Source organism: Chiroxiphia lanceolata, chromosome 19 (assembly GCF_009829145.1).
Source record: "Chiroxiphia lanceolata isolate bChiLan1 chromosome 19, bChiLan1.pri, whole genome shotgun sequence".
In the NCBI taxonomy this organism is placed as follows: Eukaryota; Metazoa; Chordata; class Aves; order Passeriformes; family Pipridae; genus Chiroxiphia; species Chiroxiphia lanceolata.
The window spans coordinates 12,082,267-12,107,186 of record NC_045655.1 but is presented as its reverse complement, the minus strand read 5'-3'; the positions used below and the strand labels follow the sequence as shown (position 1 = coordinate 12,107,186).

The 24,920-nt window shown below is 56.7% G+C and overlaps 2 protein-coding genes across 2 annotated transcripts in view; one reads left to right on the top strand and one right to left on the bottom strand.

Annotated features, from left to right (window-relative positions):
• The window catches only part of RBFOX3 (RNA binding fox-1 homolog 3), a 142,004-nt gene that overhangs the window by 116,175 nt on the left and 909 nt on the right, over nucleotides 1-24,920 (bottom strand). The window lies entirely within an intron of this gene.
• ENPP7 (ectonucleotide pyrophosphatase/phosphodiesterase 7) lies at nucleotides 14,815-22,285 on the top strand. The gene is made up of 7 exons (XM_032707079.1): nucleotides 14,815-14,853; nucleotides 16,765-17,014; nucleotides 18,245-18,390; nucleotides 19,139-19,759; nucleotides 20,322-20,562; nucleotides 20,964-21,062; nucleotides 22,122-22,285. The coding sequence occupies exons 1-6, from the start codon at nucleotides 14,815-14,817 to the stop codon at nucleotides 21,050-21,052; spliced, it is 1,386 nt and encodes a 461-aa protein (XP_032562970.1). The 3' UTR covers nucleotides 21,053-21,062; nucleotides 22,122-22,285.

Genomic DNA, 24,920 nt, shown 5'->3' with positions numbered 1-24,920 from the left:
ACACAGGAGTGATGTCCTCAGCACAGCCAGTTTGCCTGATGCAGCTCAGCCACGCTCGTCCAGAATCACTCTGTTCCCTACAACACAGCTCCTTCCCTTGGCTCTTCACGAGTTTCTAGAACCCCAGTGTCAGACTCTGCTTGCTGCTAAGTGAAGTCCAGAGATCACTTCTCAATGGGCCCCAAGTTCCGGCCTCCTGCTCCTCCAGCTCCACAACAGCCAATGGGGGCCAGGTCTCTCCAGGACCCCCAAGCCTTCCTTCAGGGCAGGGGACCCCACGTGCCCCAGATCCCATCCATCCAAGCCACTGCCCACAATCCCCCTTCCCTTGGGCCAAACCAGCTGCAGGAAGTGCCACTGCACAGCCTCAGTGTTGTGGGTCCCCTGTGACTGTGCACAGAGCCCTGGCAGAACCAACATCTCTTCAGTGGAGCAGGAGCCACCAGTCTGGGCTCCCTCAAGGACATGCCAGCCTTGTGCTGGAGACCCCCAGCTCCAGCCCCTCTGGCTCCCTGTTTCCCTCTCTCTGCCCTGATAACGTCTTCTTCCCCTCACACACATGAAAGTGATGATAAGTAGCAATAATTTTGCTTCTGTATTTGTGTCACCAAAACTTCCAGCTAATTCCAGCTGCCAGCACGGAGGCACTAATACCTCTGTGAGAGACAAAGCAATTATTTCTAAACATAGCTCGTCCCTTGCATTGTCACCATCCGAACCACCCAACCCCTGGGCCGCTGTCAGCATCTTCCTCTAACTAGCAGGGGGAAAAAAGATAATTTTTTTCCCCAAAAAAACCATATCCAGTGGCATCGAGCAAAGCAAGATGCACCCACACCCTTGCCTCCCCCAGCCCTGCAGCACCCGAGCCAGTAACTCAAGGTGGGGAGTGACACGAGTCCGACCGCGGCTGGAGGGGGGCACAGGGACAGCTGGGACAGGAACATCACCCTGACCAGGGCTGAGACTCTCCAGTGCCTCAGTCCAGAGCTCTGGGGCTGCTCTGAGCCCTGCAGCAAAGGCTGTCTGGGGGTGCCCTGGGGTGCCCTGGGGGTGCCCCAAAGAGGGGCCTATTTTTCAGGGGAGGGAGAAGGGATACACTGAGCATAAACATCGGGAGCTGGCTCTCCCATGAGTCTGAGCACCAGCCCCATTCAGCCACCCAACTTCTCTGCCTCAGCAATTCCTCTCTGCTCCTCCCCAGGTGACAGACACGGCACTGCCTGACCCAGACACAGGCACATTAGCTGTGCTCCAGTGTCTCTGGCTGGATGGAGACACTGTGTCTGCTGCAGGACCCTCTGCAGCACCAGACCTTGTTATCCTGCAGGTCTGCTCTCAAGAAATTAAAATGAGCCATAAAATGACAAGTAAAGTGAAATAAGGAATATAAGAGGGAGAATGTAAATGGTGGCATTGGCAAGTGTACAGCACCCAGGTCAGCACAGGCCCGAGGAGGGGACATGAGATGGGGACACGGCTCTTGTGCACAGGAGCCCTGGGGGTTCCTGCCCCCTCTCCCAGGAGGGTGAGGTCCCTGCTCACTCTATGGAGCCACGAGGGGTTCAGAGCCCTTGAACAAGACGTGGTACTCCCAGCCCTGCAGAACCCCCCAGGTTTGCACAAAGCCCCCAGATCCATGGGCAGCCCCCGCTCCGAAGGACACAGGGAGGAATAAGCAGCCACAGAGTTAATGAGCAGACACAGACTCCCCACCAAGGGCTGAAATGAGCCAGTACCTGGAGGCAGCACACACCTGGGTGACCTACATACCACTGCTGATGGAATATTTAACTGCTCTTTCCAATGGGTTGGGCACGAAGAACCTCACAGCTCTTGCAGGTAATGAAGTCTCTGTCTCCATCTCTGCTGGTCTCAGATCTCAGAGGGGTTTACAGGAACAGACAGAAGCTGAGCAGGGAGAACAGGAGTGGGAGCTACACTCCTGCCCTTGGATTTTGGCCAGATGCTCACCAGCATCCCAAATATTCATACAGCTCCCACAGCGAGGGGCTCACAGCCCTGAGCAGGGCACCAGGATAATGCTTTGGCTGCATCCCATCTAAGGCCAGTGACATCCCCCTGCCCAGAGCTGCCCAGGCACCTCCACCCCTGGCTGCTGCACAGGAAGCATCAGGGATGCTCCAGAGCCACCTGCACCACGGGCTGGTCCCAGGTGGAGGAGCTGGCTCTGGGTGTGCTACACCTACAGCTCCTGTCCCAGCCCAGAGCAGCCTCCCAGGGGAAGGGACCCTGGAACAGCCCCGAGCCGAGGGAGGGGGGCCAGCTCCCTGTGAACTGCCCTTAAAAATGTTTCCATAACACTTCATAGTCAACCTGCAGTACCACCTCCAGTAATTAACAGCTACATTTTAATTAAACATTGATTAGCAACTAATTAGTCTAATGATTAGTCACCTGAAGGAGACAAAGCAAAATACTGGGGCTGCCAAGATAGGAGCTGGAGAAGGCAAATGATGAAAGATGAGAGGGAGCTGAAATTCCTCCTCTGCTTCCCTCTGGGCCAAACGTTTCTTCATGGTTTGGTCCTTTACAGATGAAGCTTCGAGGTGAATTTTCCTAATTGTGGCAATTCTGTCAGAGTCTCAGGTGAGTGATGGGGAGGAGACTGAGCTATTTCATCTTTCCCATCAGATCTCAGCCTGTCAATGCAGATAAAGGGCCTCTCCCTGCCTGAGGAGACTCAGTCTGTCACCTTAACAAAGTCAGGGAGGACTTTTGTGCCTTCAGAACTGCAGCATCCCGAGGAGATCCCTGTGGAGTGCAGGCAGCCACTGGGCAGCAGCAGTGTGTCCCCTGCCAGTGGCCACTGCAACCCCTTGGACCCTACCATTGCTCCGTTTCTCCCAGTCAGACCCACTTTGTTGTCTCCTGCATGTTGGAGGGGTCTCCCAGCACTCTGCTCCCCCTCCCCACACAGCTGCCCTGAGATGTGCAGAGCTCTGTCAGACCCAGCTGACAGGGGCTGTGCAGGGCTCTGGGATGGAGGAGGATGCAGCAAGAAAAGCCAGAGCCCTTGGTGCCAGCTGGCAGGGCACAGCACAGCCTGGTGGGTCCCAACCTCCTCCTGAGGGATGCAGGCTGGTGACCTGCTCCCTCCCCCCGCACATGGTCCCATCCTGATGCAAACACCTCACCTGGGCACGTGCTGCTGCACTGCACTGAGCACCACGGGTTCGGTCCCTGTGCCCACCCTGCCCCAGTACCTCGGCAGTGGCACCTCCAGGTACCTGCAGGCTGCTGAGCACCCACCCCCTGAGCCCTCCTGCAGGACACCAACTCACAGCAAATACACCCTCACACCACTTTGGCACGTGTGGCCACAGCTCTGCACTTACAAGGAGCTGGATAGTTGGGCCAGGTCCCAAAAAGCAGCTTCCCCACGTGCCAAGGACTCGTGTTCAGCCCCGTCCTCCAGGACGGGCTCTGCGGGTGACGCTCCCACGGCCCCGACTGTGCTCGGAGCTGCCCCCGCACCCCCACGCATCCACCAGGCCCTGCTGGATGAGGATGTTTATTATTTCACTGGTCCCTTTTGTGAGATAATCCTATTTACCTCCATCACTTATGCCTCAGAAAATCACTCTGGCTGAGGGTTATGAAAGCACTTACAGCAGCGCTCCCCTGGCGCTCTGCAGCTCCTGCCCCCCCGGCTGCTCTCCCCGAGCATCCCCGCACTGCCCGGCAGCTCTGCAGCCCCTTCCCTCCTCTTCCCTCCCCCCCCAAGGGTCTTCACCTTTCCAGCCTCTTTGGGTCTTCCCCCTCCCCACCTTTTCTTTCCATCTTCCCCCCCTGCTCACTCCTGGTTCCTCTCTGGGGTTTTACAGGAAGGGGAAGCAATAATGCTGGGATGTGTAGGGAGGTTGTGTCAAGCCTGCACTGAACTGGACCCATCTGGGAAGGGCTGGGAAGGGTTGGGAGGCCATGGCACGGCAGTGCTGCCCAAGGAGCACATTGGCATCGCTCACCCTGCCCAGGCACAGGAAAATCCCCCTGGGAGGTCACCCAAAGGCAGAGGCCAGGCAGGATGGGGTGGGCCAGGCTCAGCAGGGAGCAGTGGAATTCAGGAGCCATCTGTCTGTCTGTGGGTAGCAGTGGGACACACAGCCCAGCCCAGCCCAGCCCAGCCAGTGGGACCTGAGCAAGAGCCACCGAGCTCTGGGGGGAGTGCCAGGACCTACAGTGGAGGGTGGGAAGGGTTAAACAGAACCCTCATCCCCTGCCTGGGCTGAAGAATATTGATTGTACATTGATCGCTTCACACATCTCCTCACACTGGGATCGGTACAATCAACGGGGTCAGGTCAGGGAGAGGCAGCTGAGTGGATACTGATACCTTCTTCCTCCTCCTCCTCCTCCTCCTCCTCATGCTGGGAATGGCACCTGCTGGGAAGCCCCTGCAGCTCCCACACCAGCTTCCTTGGGACTCCCTGCAATGGGGCTTCTCAGTCCCCTCTGAGCAGGGGAGGAGAGAGAGACCAGCAGCAGCAGGCAGGGGCTGCTCCAGGCAGGGAGGATGGGGCTGGGCTGCCTGCAGGCACTGCTGCTGCTGGTCATGGCCTTCCCACGAACTGGGAGACCCAGGAACAGCTGGGAGATGATCAGCCATGCTGGGAAGAGTCCCTGGTTCCCCTGTCCTGCTCACGCTGACCCAGAGAACCCAACTCCATCCAGCTCCCACGCCAGAGCCTCACCCAGCTGAAGGCGTGAGCTCTGGCAGCAGCAGAGGCAGCAGCTCTGGCTGTGGCTGTTTCATGCTTCTACAAAGCAATCTGCTCCTTGGGCTCCTCTGTTCCTCCCTCTTATGCAACTGCACAAAATGTAGAGGAAAACAATCCCCTGGATGCTAATTTATCCGAGGAGCTCGAGCAGCTTTGCACAAGGCGGCAGTTTTAGCAGGAAAAAAACAAAGGGAACAGCCATGTCTGAAAGGCTGCTCCTGATATCTGCCCTGCCTTCCAGGGATCCTGCCCTGCCTTCCAGGGATCCTGCGCCACTTCTTGGGATCCTGCCCTGCCCAGCTCCCCACAGGGGCCCCTGCCCACATCCCTACCTCCTGCATCTGTCACTGCCTGCATCCCTGCCTCCTGCTTCCATCTCTCCTGCCTCTTGTCCCCATCCCTGCCTCCATCCCTCTCTACCAGATGGGCAGGGCTCTGGTTCTGCTCACCCACTCAGAAAAGCAAACTGGGGGTGGTGGGAGCAGTGGGATCCAACATAAAACCATACCCCTGCTCCAGAGCTTTGAGTGCTCCGAGGTGACAACCCCCAGGGACGTGTGGGGAGATCCCAGCAGCCAGCCTGACCTCAGCACTGCTGCCAGGCTGGCACGGGGCTGCCCACACGAGCTGGGGTGCCCGTGGGAGCTGACCTGTGAGGTACCTCAGGGGTACCTCTGCTGCTGTGCCCCCCAGGCACAGCCCAAGCCCCCACAGCCCCTCGCCTCCGGCCGCTCTCCGTGCACGGGGACCTCTGGCAATTACAGGTTCTGTGGTACAAACCAGGCTTTGACAGCAGCCCAGGCAGGGGGATTGATTTCTTGCTTTATTTTAAGTGCAGCTAATCTAATAGGTAATTTATTTAAATTGATAGGGCAGAGAGAAATTACGTTTTCTCTCATCTCCAAAAGGATTCCACCGTGTCAGGTGACCCGGGTGAGCTGCAGAGCTGGGCTGGGGGTCCCGATGCCTCCCAGTAGCTGCCTTGATCAGCTTGTCATATTTTTCAATTCATTACAGCCATTTTAGCAAACAACCACTATGGATTTTTTGTTAAAACAGCTCTTGCTGTGTTAGCCATGTGTGAGCTGGTACCTGCCTTAACCACTCACAGTAAAGCTTTCCCTTCAGGAAGGGGTCAGGGCTCCCTACAGACCCCCAGCTGTGCAGGAAGAGGGGGTGAGGGGTACCCCCGTGCAGGCAGCCCAGCCCAGGGGTTCATCCTTCCACCAGAGCCTGTTCCTGGCCACAGCCTGTCATTAAAGCCTTTCTGGGATGTGCTATGGGATGCTCAGAACCACCAGCCACTTGCACATTAGAGCAGCAAGGGCAGAGAGCACACCCAGGCTGTGTGTGGCTCTAACACCTTTGGGAATCACCTTTAGTGCTCTCCATGGTTGAGCTGGGGCCGAGGCAGGGCATTAAGCCCTTGGTGGAGGCTCCTCAGCATCTCCATCACTGCCCAGGCTCCACACCACCAGCGATCCTGCAGAGCCTCCCCGGCCCCCGGGAAGAGCCAGCCCAGGGCTCCCAGTGAGACCCAGTGCTGTGGCAGGTTTGTATCAGGTGCTGCTCAGTGTCTCATGTTGGCTGCAGGGGGTCCCACCGCTGCCACTGCGGCTGCACCGAGCTCTGTAGATCTGATGATGCGATAAGGTGCATCAGAAATGCAACTTGTTGCCTATTTCCCAGAGTAATTAATTTCATCTGTATTGAACAAATGACATAATTTGAGGATTTCTGGGTTATGGATTAACTAAAGACCAGATGAGAGCATCCTCATTGGCTCTGAGATTAATTAACAGTATGAGGTGAAGCAAGCTCTCTCCTCTCCCCTAGCTGCTGCAATTTTAATCCACCTGCCTGGCCCTGCACTGTCCTGCCCCGGGCAGCAGCACTACCATTGATTGGGGCACAGGAGCTCTAGCCAGCACTCCTTCCACACCAGGACACTGGGGGATGTCAGGGAATAAAGCCACATCTTATGTTTCCTCAAGGCTTCTTGCTCCCCTGCCCAGGTGAGCAGTCCATGATCTATCTCCTACCTGCCCTGCTCCATCTCCTCCTCCCGGGGCACAGACTCAGGCCAAGGATCTCCCCACACACACCTTCAGCCTCACTGAAAATTTTCTGTGTGGGGCCAGGCAAGGGGGCTTAGTGCAGCGTTTATTCATGAGCCAGGCGTTTATTTAATGTGCCTTGCGAGGCAGGATCAAAGATCCAGAGCAGCACCTAATTAATTATTTTCCCCTTCTTCTGTACCATCCCCTCACTGAGCGCTGAGGCCCCGAACGGAAAAGCTCCCTTCCAATGACTCTGCATAATGAGATGGATTTGGACTCCAGCAAATTTGTTCAGTTTTATGGAGTATTATATGAAAATGCTGTGAAATTAAGTTCTGTCTTTGCTATCACGCCATGGCCATCAGAGCGCTTTTATGTGCGGCGCTGAGACTAAAAGATGGGAAAGGGAGTCCTTGCTGCAGTAATGTGGCGACCGGGAAGAGGGAGGAGCCGTGCAATGAGGATGACATGGTGCAGGGTTAGACTGGGGAGATAATGAAGGAAACAAGAAAGAGATGCAGATGAAGAAGGCTGCAAGCAAAGAGCCTGGAACTGGAGCGGTGGCAGCCAGGAGGCTCCGGCAGTGGGGGGAGAGGGCAGGCACGATGGGGAGGACAAGGAGTGATTCCTTCTCCCACTTTTCCCTCTGTAAAGGGCTCCAGCAGCCCCACTTGTGGCATGAGGAGGCAAACACCACCATCCTGGGGACACAGCAGAAACCCCAAGGGAGGCTGACCCTTGTCCAGCACATCCCTGACTGGCCTCACTCCTGCTGCCCCAGCAGCTGCCTTCCCATGCCAGCTCCTTCTCTGCCTGCCGTTCCCATTTTGTTCTTTCTCCCCCCTCATCTCTTCCCACCCCCAGCCTTCCGCCCCCTCCTCTCCTCATCAGCCCTGTTCCCCCGCATCTACCCCAGAGTGAGCTATTTTTTCCCTTGGCAACTTTATAACCCATCTTCTTGCCTGACAGCAATTAAGTAATGCTTCGCTTCCAATCCCATGGCCCATAAACATTGGGAAAGGAAAATGTTAGAACGAAGCAAACAATCAGATCTGCACACAGATGCACACACACGTGTACAGACAGACGGAGACAAACGCAGGGACAGGGGGAAGCTGGTGGGGATGGCTGAGCCCCTTCTGGGTTGAGAGGATGGAGACCTCCTTGCACAGGCCACAGCCCCCTGAAACACGTGGCAGAGGAGAGAGGTTTCCATAACGCACGGGAAGGTGAGCAGCATCATCCCTCCCCACAGCTCACAAGCCCCAGCCCCGTGCCCAAGGCTGGCTCTCAGGCTGCTGCCCTTCCCCTGCCCCAGCACTGCCCCTCACAGCTCCAGCACTCAGGGAGAAACGAAATGGCAAAAAAGCCCACCAAAAGAAAAAGAGGCAGCTCATCCCCCCGCTGTGATGGATGGGATTTTTTGGTGCCTGACAGGCCCTGAGCCTCTGGGGACCGGCACTGATAAATCACACCTTTCAGTTTGCTGTGAACATCTTCACTTTCCCGGGCTGGCTGGCAGCTGACACGGCACACCGTGGCACCCCCAGAGCCCCGGCCACCTCCTGACAGCTGCTCCTGCCCCGACTCTGCTGCGTGGACCACTGGGAACCTGCACCGAGGGGGCTCAGCAGACACACTTCCTAATTTCCATGACAGCTGGCATGGGGGGTTGGCTGGTCTTGGGGTGCCAGAACGTGTCCATTGGGCACTGAGCCGGATCAGCCCCTCCGGTGGAGCCACCAGTGATGCCCATGCCCAGGTCTCTGCTGGCCCTGCACACAGGGGCAATGGGCTGGAGCCCCGTGAACAACTGCTGGTGGGGCTGCCCAGCTGGGGAAGCAGCAGGACTGGGGCTGCTTCCCACACTGTGGGAGCTCAGGAAGCTGCTGTCCTTCCTCACCCACCACAGGACATGCTCTGTGTGCTGAGGGAAGGGTGCGGAGAGCCCAGGGTGCTGGAAGCACTGCCTGCAGCTGGGACAGGATGGGAAGGGGACATGGCCCAGACCTTGGTGATGGTTCCAGGGATGCCCACGGAGGAGCCACACCAGGTGCTCCATCCTGCACTGCTGCCCCAGGAAAGGGGGTGGGGAATACTGGTGGAGAGGCAAACACAGCTCCTTCCCATCCCTGGAGGAGCTGAAGCACAAACTAAGAAGAAACAAGTGACCAGTCAGCAAGAGAACACAAAATCCGGGTGATTACTGAAAAGCTCTGGACATGGCTGTGAATCCCACGGCTGCCAACAGCATCCCCAAGCTATTAAGAGAAAAATCAAGATGTGGACAGAATTAGATTGGCCATAGGTGAAAAATGGCTCAATTATTTCTAGTGCCAGAACCACAGAAGGACATTTCCCTCTGTTCCTGAACCACAACCTCCCACTAATTAGCAGAGCTCGCGGAGAGAAAAATGCTCTGAGCTGCAGAACGAGGCACAGTGATGGACCCAACGCTCCGTGTGCATTTGTATGTGCTGTGTGAGCGGGGAGGGAGCACCGGCCGGCAGAATTCCACAGCCTGGCTGGGATCAGGCCAGCTGTAGGAGGTGTGAGAGGTGAATTTTGCCCTCTGGGAGGGCAGGAGCAGAGCCAGGCTCCGTGGTGACAAGGACTGTCCTGGCTCTGGAGAGGGATATCCTGATCCCACCGCTGTGCCAACGCCGGCTCCTTTCCCTGCTCAGACCATGGCCCAGTGTCCTTGCCTGTGTGGATGCCATGGCACGGGGTAACACTCTGCAGGAGCAGAGGATTTGCAGGAAGAAACAGGGATCCTTGACATTGGAATCAAGAATTCCTGAACCTGCAGAGGCACTGACTGGGATGGAGGAGCAGGGCTGACCTGCGAGGGCAGAGCTCCGAGCACAATCCAGCCCAGCACAGGGCTCTGTGGGGCCAGGCTGGAGGGCAGAGATAACCGCAGACACCGGCTCCCCAGCCTCTCCGCTCCTTTTTGCAGGGATCTTTTAAAACTACCGATGCATAAAACCAAAAAAAAAGTTACCAGGAGGCCCTGCCCCCTCCCTGCCAAAGTTCGGAACATGCTGTCATCAAGAAAAATGATGCTGGCAAGAGAGAAACCCGCTGGGGTTGCTGGCAATTTCCCAGGCTCCAGCCCCAATGAGTGTTTATCAATAATTTCAGGATCTGGCTGTCGCGGGCGCTGACGGCAGCGCGGGCAGGGAGGGCGCGGGCAGGCGGGTGTCGGCACAGCCCCGGGCGGGAGCGCTGGGAAGGGAAATCAATTAACGGCTCCGCAGGAGCGGGGATTTGCCGGCATTACAGGGAAAGGGCCGTTCGCTTGCCTGTGACAGGGAAACGCTTAGACGGTGCTTGGTGACACAGAGGCACGTCCCAAGGCGGGGTGAGCCGACAACACGGCCAGCCCAGCCCGGGCAGGGCCAGGGATGCTCACAGCTGATTCCTACGGGAGAGGGAATGACAGAGCAGCAGTGCTGCGTGTGCTGAGCTGTGTCAGCCTGGCCCCGCTGCAGGTCAGAGCTCCCCAGCTCCTGCTCACCATCTGTGGAGCCACACTCAACCCCCGTGTACACTCTTCCACCCAGGATGGGAGGGGAGGCCAGGCTGGCAGCAGGTGAAGGCGTCCCAGCTCAGGCTCCCAGGACCTGCCTGAGCTCCTCTCACCACTCTGCCCAAGCCCTCCCTGTGCCAGGCCTGGCATTCCCTGACCCCTGCTAATACATCCATCCTCCGTGAGCTGCTCTAACTGCAGCAGGGCCCCGAATTGCCTGGGGGTGCCCAGCTCCACGTGTGACAAAGACCATCCCTCTTCTATTTAGGTTTTAAACCTGTTCCCTGATTGTTTCACTTGATCCCACCTATTTATGGGAACTAGTAAATATCCATTTCCTACCGCTTTAAACCACTCCTGAATTTAAAGATCACTATCCTCAATCATCTCTATTATCTCTCTTCTAACCAAGAGAGTCTCAGTTTATTATGTCCTACTCACACAAAGCTACTTGTGCCTTTGTTCAGCCCTGTCATCCTTCTCTTTGCTTTCTTAGTTCAACTCCCTCCTGTCTGTGACTGGGCCCCCAAACCCACGCAGCACTGGCACTGTGGCACAGCCCAGAGCACTTCAGCACATGCTGCCACCCGCTTCCTTTTGGTCTCCTCCCTAATAATGACTAACAAGCTATTTGCCTGATCTGACTGACACAGGCTCAGAGGTGGCATTTTCACTGAACTACCCACAGCACCGTGGGGTCGCTTTTCCTGAGTAGGAATATGAAATTAAAGGTCGGTGTCATGGCTTTGTGTGTTCTCATTGGTGTTACTTGATTTGGAAACCTTCACCTGCCATTTTGCCCCCCAGCCACTCACACTGGTGCTGTGGCTCCCATGAGTGTGGAGAATTTCACAGAGGGCACAGACCCAGCCTGGCACCCTCTGTGAGAAGAGTCCCCCAGAACCCAAGCACCAGTCCACGGCAGGAACAGCTGGGAATGTGCCTTCGTATGTGGCAAGAACATGCTCATCAGCCAACCCTTACACACATCTACTTCTAAGAACACCTTCCCTCCCTGGCTTTCTCAAGCTCCTAAAATTCCATATCCTGTTCTTTAGGAGATGGCAAGGACTGCCCATCCTGGTGCCTGCAGCAAGACACGTCCCTGGCACCCCATGTCCCACTCAGATGGGACACATCCCTTGGCACCCTGTGCCCCAGGCTGGCCTCCCCAGAACCAGCCACTTCCCTGCTGGAAGGAATTTTGTTTTGAGCATTTGTCCCAGCATCTTAGTAGGGATCAGACTGGGAGTGCTCGTTCCTGCACTGCCTCTGAAAAGCTTCAGCTGTCCCTTCTGAAAGGAACATTTATTAATATTAATGCTCTGCATCATGTCAGATCTCCTCCTGTATTTCTACTCCCTCCCCAAGCACCTTCCCTGCCTGTCCTGCTCCCAGCAATTCCGCAGGCAGGGCCTGTGCTGCTGGGTGTTCCCGAGCACAGCCCTGCTGTGGCTGTAATGGATTGGTGACACCGTTACATTTATCGGTATTTCAGGAGAAAGGAAAAGGCTACTGGGTGTTCATATGTTCTTGTTGTATTATTTAAGAGAAGCCATTTGAGAGCACAGGAGAAGCAGTGTCTGCTCCCAAAAGGAGGGAAAATAATGGAGGGGAATATTTGCAAAAAGCTCAGTTAAGTAAATATTTTATGCCCAATAATGTTATGGCTTCTGAATGATGCATGTGAGAGAGTTGAAAGGAGGTGAGGCACAGAGTGAGAAGCGTGTGGTGAGCATGGAGGTGTTGGTATGGGGAGAACACAGTGCCCTGGCCAGCACCTCTCACCCTGGCAGGGCTGTGCCACTTCAGGAACTGCAGCTGCCTCGTTGCTTTGCATGGGAGCAAATCAGCCCTGCATGGGAGCAGGGACCAGGGATCAAAGAACAGGAAGACAGCAGGCAAAGGGATTGCCTTGGGCCAGAAGGAAGAGGCAGGCAGGGGAAGAGGAGGAAGGGCAGTCAGTGTGGTGGCTGGGGGGGAGGAGAGCAGGGCCAGCACAGAGGGGAGACATTTCCCTGGGCAGAGGAATTCTCCTCCCAGCAGGCACAGGGTGAGCATCTGGCACAAGGGAAGCACAGAGAGGGGTAAAATACCATTAAGTGTAATAAGAAATGTACTTAATCAATGAGCTCTACAGCTGAGGATCAATGGGAGGCAGACGCAGCCATTAGCTAAGAAAGCTGAGGAAGAGCCACGGGTCAGATGGAGTGGTCGATGCCAGGATTAACTGAGCAGCAGAGGAAGGGTCCCAAGTGGAGCACAGAGCCAGGCTGTGCCCACAAGGCAGGACTGACCTGCTCTGCAGGTCTCAGACCCCGATAGGAAACAGAAAGAGGAGCCCAGGCCATGGGCTGCTGAGGAGCCTCGTGCTGAGCCCTGGGAAGCACCATGGACCCTGGGCAGGACATGAGTATTCAGCACCAAGGAATGGGACTGATGATGCCAGAGCAAAGAAGGGGCTTGGGCCCCTCATCATCCTCCAGGGACGTTGCTTGGCTGCAGAGAGCAAGAGACAGGGTTTTATGCCCTGCTCTTGTCCTTTTGCCTCTCTGCTCACCTTGAGCGCTGGCTGGACTGCTTCCCAAGGACCCTCACATGAAAGAAGCTCAAACTAGACAGCAAAGAGGTCACCCTCCCAAGAAGGGGTTGCACCAGCCCAGGTAAACAGAGCTGCTGCTGAGTCAGGGCTTGCCCAGGCCCCAACCTTGAGCGATGTCCCAGTGCTTCCCTGACCCAGCCTGGAGCCCGTCCGGGTGGTGCCAGCGTGTGGCTGAATCACCACACACGGGGCTTCCTCAGGAGAGAGGCAGGAGAGAGGCTTGATTTTCAACCCATGAGCAAATTTAGCACTGGGGAAGGCAGACAGTGAGTGGGCACAACCTCCGGGGCTCTGACAGTGCTGCTGCTGAGACACTCCCCGGGCTCCATCAGACCCCCAGCTCCTCCAGCCAGCCTGACTCTACTGCTGAACTCCAGCTCTGTGCTCCAAGGCTGTCACTCCCAATCCTGACCCCTGTTAGTCCCTTCCCACACTCGCCAAAAGTTGACGGCCAGAGCCCGATTGGCCCAGAGCCAGCAGGGAGGAGCAGCGTGAGGAGACTTCGGGGACCCGGGTGCCGACGTAGAGCTGGCTCAGAGCGTTCCAGCCCGGGGCTGTGCTCGAGGCAGAGCTACCGTGCATGCCCGGGAGGGGACGGAAAGCGGCTGTCCCCCGGAGTCCCTCCCCGGGGTGGGTTCCCTTGTCCCGCCGAGGACGAAACCCCATCCCCGATCCCGGGAGTTGCTCCCGGTGCGCGGGGCTCGGGCTCCATCCCCTATCCCGGGAGGTGCTCCCGGCGCGCGGGGCTCCATCCCCGATCCCCGATCCCGGTTCCCCCCCGGTCCCCCCGCCGCGGCCGCACAGCGCCACCTGGCGGCCGGGCCGGCGCACGGACGCGCTGGGGGGGTCCCGGGGGTCCCTCCCTGGGGTCCCTCCCGGGGGTCCCTCCCGGGGGTCCCTCCCGGGGGTCCCTCCGAGCCCCCCCGCGCTCGGCGGCACCGCGGCTCCGGCCCGTGGCAGGTACCACGCAGAGCGTCACGGCCCCCCAGGTCTGCAGGGACACCGCACTGCCTCATCAGCTCCCGCAGATCCAGGACTCTCGGGAGCAACAAGGGAGCAGTTTCCCGGGGGTAAGACCCAAACTCTTACCCGCCGGTACCGGCATCCGCGTCCTGCCCAAGGAGCCCCCCCCGCGGCACTCAAAGTCTCTTTTCCCACCTCCTTCCTCTTTTCTAACCTTTCCAAGCTGCTTGGCTGGAGCACCTTCCTCCCTCCATCTGCTGCTTCAGGGCTTGGGCCAAGTCCGAGGCTGCTTCTGGTTCCATCCAGTGCCCTGTCAGTGCTGCTCTGCTCCTGACCTCGGGGCTGTTGTAACACGCATCACTCCACCCCCCTGTCCCAGGTGCATCCCATCCCCAGCAGCTCCACGTACCTCCCCCACTGTCACCCCAGACCCCCCAGGTGCAGCGTTCCTGTTCTGCTCACGGGGCAGCTTTAGCCACAAGGTCCTGGCACAGGAGGTTTATCCCTTTGAAAATGAAAAAAATAAAGAAGGAAACCTGCCCAGCCCCTGCCTGCCCAAACTGCTCCCCGGCACTGCCCTGCACTGCCCATGTGTCCACCCGCCCCAGGGAGCTGTGTGTTTGCCCGTGGGGTGCTGAGCACATCGCTTTTTCCAAAGGCTGGAATCAGGCTGGGCCCCCAAGTGGGGCACTTCCACTGATGAGTAACTTCTCTGGGCTCGTGGTCTCTATTTTTCAGCCCCTCCATCAGTCTTCACAGAGTTAATTGGTGCACAAGTGCAGGATGGACAGTGTCAGCCCCAATGTGCTTAGCAGGGACCATGGTCCCCACTGAGCTGCTAAGGCTGGTGATGCCCTCAGAGCTCATTCCTGTTCTCAGGAGTGTTTCCAAGGATGGAGGATCAACGCTGTCAGCATGGAGCCCGTGCTCTGGAGGATCCTGAGCAGGGACATGGTGGGTCCAGAGCAGCCCCAGCTCCTGGGGCACATCTGCACACGGAAGGAGCTCCTGGGGCATCGTTAGTGCCAAATCAGCCGTTTTGAGTGGGACTGGCAGTGTCCCCAGGCAGCACGGCCAAAGGTGATGTTCTTTATCGGTGCCTTGTGCTCCTCAGATACCCAATATCAAAATGTGCTTTGAAACACTCCTGATATCAAATATTCCTTGGAGATTAGCGCAGTGCTTCCTTCTAGCTCATCTCTTCCCTCCCAGCAGAGCCGATGAACACGATACGTTATCAGGACCTTCCCGTGCTGTTAGCAGTGGCACAGGGACTTGGTGACCCACCTTGGAACAACACACTGAATATATAGGAATTTCCATGAACTTAGTAAATGATAATATCTTTATCATGTGAGCCCTTTAAACCCTCAGTTCTGCCAGGAGCCTCTGTCCTCGAGGAAGGACAATATCGGACCCAGGGTACTGATAAAAAATAGTTCTTTGAGTAAACAGCAGCGTCAGGCTGGAGAGAGGAGTGCTGGGCTGGCAGAGAAAGGTGCTGGACTGGCACAGAGGGGTGCTAGGCTGGCAGAGAAGAGTGCTGGGCTGCTATCAGTCCAACACTGATGCCCTCCGTTAGCAGAAGGGTTTGGCTCAGGGCTCGAGGCACAGGGCAGGATCCATCCCAGCGTTTCCACTGTCTGCAAACAGAATGTCCAAGGCTGCACTCCCAGCTGGTGTTTGCCATGAGGTCCCTGGTGGGACCTTGGACCACTCACAGTGCCCTTGAAAGATTATCCTGTGTCACGCCGGGGAAACACACACAGGCAAAGAGATGCTGATGCACCCCGAGGAACTGGTCCAGATGGGAACACTCGGGATGCTCAGGGCTACAAAGAGACTGTCATTCATCCAGGAAGGACAAACCCATGTGCCTGAGACTCCTCTGCCCAGCTCAGCCTTGGAGAAAAACTCCAAGAAATGACCCCACCCAGTGCTGGGGAAACTGGTGGAGATGGCTCTGCTTGGCGAGGAGGGGATGCAAAGCACCGAGGAATAAATCTGGACCTGAGCGAAGGAACATCAGCAAAGACATAAAGGTTGGGAGTTCAGAGCCCAGGGAACTAGGGCAACCTCTGTTACATGCCTTAAACTCAGTTTTGCTGAGAAATGAGTTGTCAGCAATGATTAAACCCCGGAGAAGCCATAAACCAGCAGATATTGATAACATGGGATGCTGATAGGGTGAAGCTCAGCAGTTTGTACGTGGATGAGGGTCATCCACGGTGAGCAACAGAACCCGGGCAGTGGGAGCTGGGCTGATGGGACACAGGGGCTTCAGAGCTGGGCTCACCCTCTGGAGCATCTCTGGGGGTTGATGCATGGCCAGGATCCAGGGAAGATCCTCCTTCCCCAGTGTTCAGCTCCACAAAGCCACACTGGAGAACCCTGGGTAAATCCAAGCTCCTCCCTGATTCTCTGAGCCCCCATCCTGAGGTGGACGAGCAGCCTTGGGGGGGTGAGTCACCTTGTGAGGCCAAATTGCTGAGCACAGGGCAGGGCACCGAGAGCCAGGAGTGGGGAAAGGACATCACAGTGGGCTGAGAGAGATGGCAGTGGGGACCTGAGGGGGCTGTGCAGGCCAGTTCCCAGCCTCCCACCACACCAGCAATCCTTCCCATTCATGCACACCAACACAGCACCCACTGCCTCTGATGGAAGAGGCAGATTTGGTGTTTGACCCATCAGGAAATTTAAGCTGATCTACTGCAGTGAGACACAACCAGAGAGGCTCTGATACGAAGTGCTGGCTGAAGCCATGCACCCCATCAGCAACTGCAAGATTAGATAAGGACTGAACTTAGTCCCACCCCACACATATTAATGTGAGCTCTCCAGACATCTGGGCTATTCCCGTTCAAGGGTGTGAAGATGCTGCCATCACTGGGGCTGCTGTTTGCTGCCCTCTCCTTGGCAAGATGCATCCCCCTGCAGCAGGCACCCAACCGCAGCAAACTCCTCCTCGTGTCCTTTGATGGTTTTCGGTGGAACTACGACCAGGACGTGGACACCCCCCACCTGGACACTATGGCTGCAGATGGGGTGAAGGCCAAGTACATGACTCCTCCCTTCATCACCCTCACCAGCCCATGCCACTTCACGCTGCTGACCGGTGAGTAGCCCAGCCAGAGGAGCTGCAAGGAGGGCTGGGGAAGGGCAAAGTCAAGGCTTATGCATCAGTGAAGGACACGCTGTCAGGAGCTCCAAACCCAGCAGCACACAGAGCTTTAGAGCAGAGAAAAGGTAAGGGCTGCAAAAATGGTAGATTTAAATTAGATAGGAGGAAAAAATTCTTCCCTGTGAGGGTGGTGAGGCCCTGTGGCAGCTGTGGCTGTCCCATCCCTAGGAGTGTCCAAGGCCAGGTTGAATGAGACTTGGAGCAGGCTGGTCTAGTGGAAGGTGTCCCTGCCCGTGGCAGGGAGGTGGAATCGGATGGTTTTTAAGGTCCCTCCCAATTCAAACCACTCTGGGATTCCATGAACTGAACCTGTATTTATCAAAGGTAAATAGTGCCAGCCCAACCCTAAAGCCTCCTTTGGTAAGATAAATTATTTTTTAAACAAGGGAGATGCTCTAAATTTAATCTCTCTGGACTTCAGTAATGCATTTGATACAGTGCCACATGGGAAATCATTAGTTAAGACAGAGAAGATGAAGATTAGTACAAAATCTGTAACGTGGGGAACTGAGGGGCTACGGGAAGAGGATGCAGGGGATGCTGAGAGGAGACTGACAAGCTGGAGGGAGGGCACCAGGGGAATTCCTGAAGAATCGATTTTGGAGCCAATCTTATTTAAGATTTTAATTAATAACCTTGGCATAAAAGAGTGGAGCATGCTAATGAAAACTGCTGATAGGCAAAGGCAGGGAGGCAGCGTCAACATGAGGGAGGACGGGGACATCACGCAGAAGGGACTGCGCAGTCCTTGGCACCAGTATAATAAAAATAGCACAAAATATAAGAGTCAAAGTCCAAATCTCTCCTTTCTGACAGGAACTTCTCCTGCTCACTGACCTCGTGGGTTTAGGTAAACATGGGATAACAGAACCTGCCCGTGCTGAGAGGGCAGGAGAAAATGCAGGTGGCACCGGTGCCTGGCTTGGTCCAGGTGAGACCCACCAGATACCAACCCACGCACATGGGAGGTGGCATTCCCACAGCACCTCCTCCCCAGCCCCAGGACCCCACTTTGTATGAGGCAGTGGGAGGAAGGGGCAAAGGGAGAGGTGGGAGGGGGAGGCCGAAGGTCCCCACTGACCCAAGGTAACCCATCACCCAGCGCAGGGGCGAGACCTGCCCAGCACAGCCTGGCTCACCCCCTGCCCCTCGTCTCTCCCACAGGGCGATACCTGGAGAACCACGGGGTGGTCCACAACATGTGGTTCAACACCACCACGGGTGTGAAGCTGCCCTACTACACCACACAAGGCATAAGCAGCTGGTGGGACAACGGCAGCCTGCCCATCTGGATCACTGCCCAGAGACAGGCAAGTGAGGCACCTCCTCACACACACCGACCCTGCACAGACCCACCCCACCTGCCATCCTGCAGGAAAAGCTACAGGCAAGCCATTATCCCTGGTGGTTGTGAGTTCCCAGCCTCCCTGAGAATGTCAGGCTAATTAGACCAGCAAAAAACAGAAATCTCCAGACACTGGCAGGAATAATTATGATCGTTCTATTAAAAATAGCAAAAAATAATAGATGCATTTCAGCTTTATTAAGACATTAATGAAACAGGTTATACTGTTCCTGTTTAAAGAAGCCTCAGCCCCAGTTCCTCAGGGAACATCCTGAGTCCAGGGGTTCCATACACCTCAGGGCACACCCAGGACAGCCCTGGGGCCCAGTCCCCTCTTCCCTGGGGCCTGCAGCAAGCCCAGCAGGCTTTGAATCTGGCTTTAAGACAGCACCTGAGACCTGGCCCAAGACATATACCTTTTGCCCGTATTTACCTGCCAAAATACCTTCTCTGATTTCAACAAAACACAACTTAATGTCTTGATGATCAAGAACCAGAGAGCCCATGCAAGCTGCAAAGGGGTCACTGATTCCAAAGTTCTAACTGGTGTTACTGACACAGTGAGAAAACCAGTGTGACAGGGCAGTGCTTTCAGTTAATCACTTTTAATTGGCAGTGAGCAAAAAAATCTCATTAGGAGGTAGCTGCACTGACAGGTGGAGGGACACTGCCAAGCAAGTTCAGGGGAGTTTATGGAGTGTCTCCACTCACAGGGTTTGAAGACAGGCTCTGTCTACTTCCCCGGAGGAAGAGCAAAATACCAAGGGGAAGAAGTGAACAAGAAGCTGGTGGAGCCTGCCATATTCAGCTACAGCAACGAAACCAACTGGAGGCAGAACATTGACACGGTCATGGAATGGTTCACAGTGGACAACCTCGACTTCATCGCACTCTACTTCGGAGAGCCAGACTCCTCAGGACACAAGTTTGGCCCTGAATCCACAGAGAGGAAAAACATGATCGAGCAGGTGGACAGAACCGTCGGTTACTTGAGGCAGCGTATCCGGGAAAGTGACCTGGAATCAAACCTCAACCTCATCATCACGTCTGACCACGGCATGGACACCGTCATAAAGACCAACGAGATTCTCATCCGGACCATAAACAACTTCACATTCAAAGACATCGACTTTGAACTCTTAGATTACGGACCAAATGGACTCCTGGTGCCAAAAGAAGGGAGATTAGAGCATGTGTACTCAGTCCTGAAAAACGCCCACCCGAACCTGCACGTGTACAAGAAAGAAGAGTTTCCAAAGAAATTCCACTATGCCAACCACCCTCGGATCACCCCACTCGTGTTGTACAGCGATCCAGGATATGTGATCCATGGGGTAAGGTGTATGCACAGCCATATTCTACTGTCCTTTGGGATGAGCCTCTCTCCTCCTCTTCCTCTCACAGCACCCCAGCACTCACCCAGCTTTAGGCCTTTGTGCTGATTGGTCTCCCTAAAAACAGATTGAAATTCAAGCTCTTTGTGTAAAGATCTTCTCTGCTGTTGAGAAGATAAAATGTCCAGAAGCCTTGAGGTAGGACTTGCATGAATGCAAATCCCTGTGTCAGGATCCTCTCCTAGCCTGGCATGAAGGGAAGGTCCAATGGAAGCTCCTCAGTACAACAAAATTTGGGTGTGCTGATGTTTAGGGAGGCAACTTGCAGGATGTAATTGCTTGAGAGGGGTGTCTGAGGGCACCTCCAGCTTCTGCAGAGTATAACACTAATAGATCAGCTTCCAAAACCGAAAGGAACCAACCAGAGCATCAAACCCTGCAGGAGCAGAACGGCGCGTGCGAGGCAGGAGACAAGGGGGCACCCAGCAGTGCTGCTGCTGCCCCCGGGGCCGTGCTGGGGGTGGAGGGGTTGGGGTGCTCACATCCCCACTCTCCCTTCCAGAGGATCAAGGTCCAGTTCAATAAAGGGGAACATGGTTTCAACAACGAGGACATGAACATGAAAACCATCTTCCGTGCCGTGGGACCGGCCTTTAAGAAGGGGCTGGTGGTGGAGCCCTTCGAAAGCGTCAACGTCTACGCCCTCCTCTGCGAGCTGCTGGGCATCACCCCTGAGCCCCACGACGGCTCCCTGGAGGTCACCAAGCCCATGCTGCGAGGGTCGGAGGACACTGGGAGCGGAGGTGGGTACTGGGAGTAGCAGCAGGCACCGGGGGTGTCGGTGGGCACCAGGAACAGCAACAGGCACTGGGAGCATCAATGAGCACCGGGAGTGGGCACTGGGAGCAGCGGCAGGCACCGGGAACTCACACCGGGAGCGGGACTGGGCACCGGGCACCGGGCACCGGGAGCGGCTCCGCCGGGATTCCCGCGGGAACAGCGACACCTGGCGGTCGCCGCCGCTCCCGCCGCCGCCCGGCGGCTCCGGGCACCGGCCCGTGCCCCTCCCTCCCTCCGCCGCCCCCTCCGCCGCTGGGGCCCCCCGGGCTCGGTAACCGGGCAGGGGTCACCGTGTCCCCGGCACCGGGACGGGGGTGCTGCCCCCGGGGCAGGGCTGGCACTGACCCCCCTCTCGGCCCTGCAGGTTCGGGTGCTCCTCTCCCTCCTGCCAAGAACCTGCCGCTGATGCTGGGACTTGCTCTCGTTCTGGGATGCTGGGGAGGAGTTTTCTAACCCCCATCAGGTAACTGACCCCAAGGACCCCTGCAAGGACTCCTACTCGGGCAGACGCGGGGTGTCCCCGGGTACTGTGTGTCTGTGGAACTGCTGGCCACAGTGCTGGGCTGGCCATGGCACCAGCCCGGCTCTAGTCAAGGCAACCACCTGGCCTGGGAGCCTCAGAGGCATCCCAAAGTCAATCAGCGCTTCCAGCCCCTGCTCCAAGAGCCCTGGTCACCCTCAGCATTGTCCTACTTGTCTTTCTGTCCCTTATGGCTGTGGACAAAAATGAGAAATGCCACCTACGCACCCCTGAGCTCCAAACCCACAGCCAGGATGGGCCTGCTCACACTGCACCGTGGCAGCACTCCTGAGACCTGCCCCATCTGCAGCTGAGTTACCTCTTGGGAGCTCTGGGAGGGATGGTGATGTATTTTGGACAGACAGGGAATGTGGCCATACCAGGGCCAGGACCCCCCCAGCTCACAGCAAACTCCCAGCCCTGCAATTGCCAAACCCCAGAGCTGTGCAGAGCCTGTTCAGTTGTGCCAGATTCACAGGACCTGCTCCACAGCAGGGCTGAGGCAAAAGGCCTTCATACAAATCCAAACTTCCCTCTGCAGGAAGCAGCCCAGGGTCCCTCAGCCAGGCTGCGGCTTAGGGGACAGCAGGACACCCCCCATCCCACAGGCCCAGTTCTGGCCCTTCCAGCACGGCATTCCAGCAGCCCCAGACACACCCCAGATGCTGCAGTGCCTTTCCCCAACCCTGTGCCTCATCTCAGGGGCTCGATAAACATCTGTTGCCATAGAGACTCACTCACTGTATCAGCTTCACCCAACGAGATGAAACAGGAGCCGCACCCTCAGAAAAACAGGAAGAAAATGTTTGGCTTGAAGCCGTGCTGGGGTGGGGGTCAGGGCGGCAGCGACAGCGGGAGGCTCTGAAAGGGGAGCGTGGCCAGTGCTGTGCACACCGTTGACATTGATATTAACGACAACAGTGCACAGAAACCTTCCCAGTTATCCTGCTGGTGACCTTGGGACTTTCTGTGCAGGTCAGCATGTCCATGCCCGTTTTACAGGAGGAGGCAGCCAGCTCCATTGGGACGTTGGTATCCCAGAGATCCCAGCAGAGTCTGCAGAGCTCAGAATCCAGTGGTGCCAGGCTCCATATGCCCCCGTGCCAGTAGTCCTCAGGGTGCTCCAGTGGGTGTGGAGCAGGATCACAGACTCATGGAATAGTTTGGGTTGGAATGGACCTTAAAGCTCATCTCACTTTAAGTCCCCTTTCCGCTACACCAGGCTGCTCCAAGCCCCATCCAACCTGGCCTTGGACACTTCCAGGGATGGGGCAGCCACAGCTTCTCTGGGCAACCTGTGCCAGGGCCTCACCACCCTCCCAGGAGAGAATTTCCTCCTAACTGCAGTGAGGAAGGGACTGTCCTGGAGGAACACTGAACCCTGCCATACCCCTGCAGGAAGGTTTCCATTGCTTCTGAAATCACAGGGTTTGCCATGGGACACACCTCGGTGTGGCTGTTTTCACGTGGAGTGGCAGGACATAAAACATTGGACACAGTACTTGGTCTTGATGCATTTCCAGCACGGAGCATCGTTCGATCTCTGTGCCTCTGAGACCCGGCCCTGCTCCTCCGTCCCCCCTGCCTCTCTCCCGGTGCCGTGCCGATGTCCGGGTGTCCCGGTGTCCCGGTGCAGTACCGGCAGCCGGCGGCCGGGGGCTTCCGAGCCGCGCTCACAGCCCGGCATTCCCGGGATCCCGGCACTGGTGGTGGGAGCTTCTCACGGTAAACCCCCCGCTCAGAGCATCTCCCAAAACCCGTGGTGCCCGCAGTCACCAGCCGCTCGCCCAGCGCCGCCCGCTGCCCCGGGGCCATCAATCCCCCGGAGAGGGACTCGCTCCTCGGTCCTGCGGGACAAAGCCTGGGAACCATCTCCGGCAGCCGCCGAGCCCGGGGCGCTCCCCAGCACCCACCACAAGGCACAGGGATGCTCCAAGTGATGCCCTGGAGATCCATGTCACACGCTGCAATCTCCTGGTCCCCTCCTCCCCCGACAAAACGCTCCGGGATGACGAATGCTCCAACGTCCCAGACCAGATGGGTGAGATGGATCCTTTCCCCCGTGGGTGCAAGGAGGTTTAACCCCACGGACACACTGAGCTGTGACAGCCTAAACTGGCTGTTGCCCCTCTGCTCCGCAGCCCAGAAGCCATCTCTAGCCCAGCCTCTTCCCAGGAAAATCCAAGACTGTCAAAATTTGCATGTCCTTTGAGTCTTTGCCAGCCTTTCCCACTGCTCCTCACACCTCGTGCACTGGTACCGTGGGACATTTCCACCAAACATTTCCCGAAGACAAAGCTCAAAGTCCAGCCTGGCCTTGTCCGGACACAGCCACTGCCTGATCCCCACATCTCCCCCCGCCCTCCCATTCCCACATAATTCATTCCCCGTTGCCCCCCTCTCCGGGCTGGGGGTCACACGGCAGGGAGAGCCCCGCTGTGTATTGCATCCCAATTTGCCATGCATTTCCACACCATTTGCTTCCCTTTCTTTTTCCTGCACTGGGAAGCTGCTCACTGCCCAGGGGTCCCAACTGCTTCAGGATGGGAAGATAACAACAAACATACAGGGACACATATTTATTTATGGAACACAGTGTGCGGGGACACTTCTGCCTCCCAAAATGCCCGGTCTGGGGGTGGCACGTGCCCCTATGATTCCCACATGTGGCCGTGGGGTCCAGACATGATTCCCACATGTGGCCAGGGACCACCCCATCCTGGAAGCTGCACAGCTCCCTACCCGGCTGTGGTACTCAAATGATATGCAGATCTCTGTGCTTTAATTGGCTGATGCCTTGGGCAAACAGCCACCATTTGCCCACAACAAACATGGCCACCGTGGCCCAATCCAGGGAGGAGCACAGCCCTTCTCCCTTCAACAGGCAAAGGGGACTTGGCTCCCCGTCCCTTCCTCTGACAGCAAACCCCAGCCCTCACTACCTAAATAACGCAGGAAGCGCAGCATTCCTGGCATGTCTGGCGTACTTGGGAAAAGCTACAAAATCATGTTCCACCAGATTAGTTCAGGGGTCTGACTCTCATTTTTAAGATGCCAAAGGTTTTCTTGGGTGGTTAGTGAGTTTTTTGGCCCTGCTGTCACTTTGCTTGGCGGGAACACGAGGCCAAGCAATTCAGTGTGTGTTCCTGGGTTTCTCTGGGAAGGTGAAGCCTCTCTCAGGGATCAGAAGCACTGAACTCAGCCTAAAGGCACTTGCAGGTGGAGCTGCAACTTTGGCAGCAGCTGGGGGAGCATCTCCTCACACTCCAGTCAGCCCCCCAAGCAGTGCAGCTCCTGTGGTAGCTCCAGACAGTGATGCCCAGGGAAGTTCTGTCACTGGGATGGTCCCCTCTGGCTGACCGAGTGACCCACTCTGCCAGGGGTATAAAGCAAGGAGCCCACAGTAGCCCAGGGTTGCCCAGGACCAGTTGCCAGTAAACTCCTGGGGACAGAAAGGAGATTTCCAGCCCAGGAAACAGCACAGCCCTTTTCACCCTCAGCTCCCCATCAGTGCAGAGACGGGAACTAGACGTGTGGTGTGGGGGCTACACAGAATTAGACACCGTGCAGGGCTGGCCATGAGGGACCAGGGACAAAGCTGTGAGCACAGCCCCCCAAACACTGATCATGTGGTCCACAAAGACTCCTGAATACCAAGGACTGCTCCCACTTCCGACTTCCAGCCCCTCACCAGCTCAGCGAGCAGCAGACGGAGCACCTCCGCTCACACCAGCCTTCCCTTCCTCACCCTGGGAGGGGAGAGAACAGCAACCCCTGTGTCCTCGTGGGGAGCACAGGGAC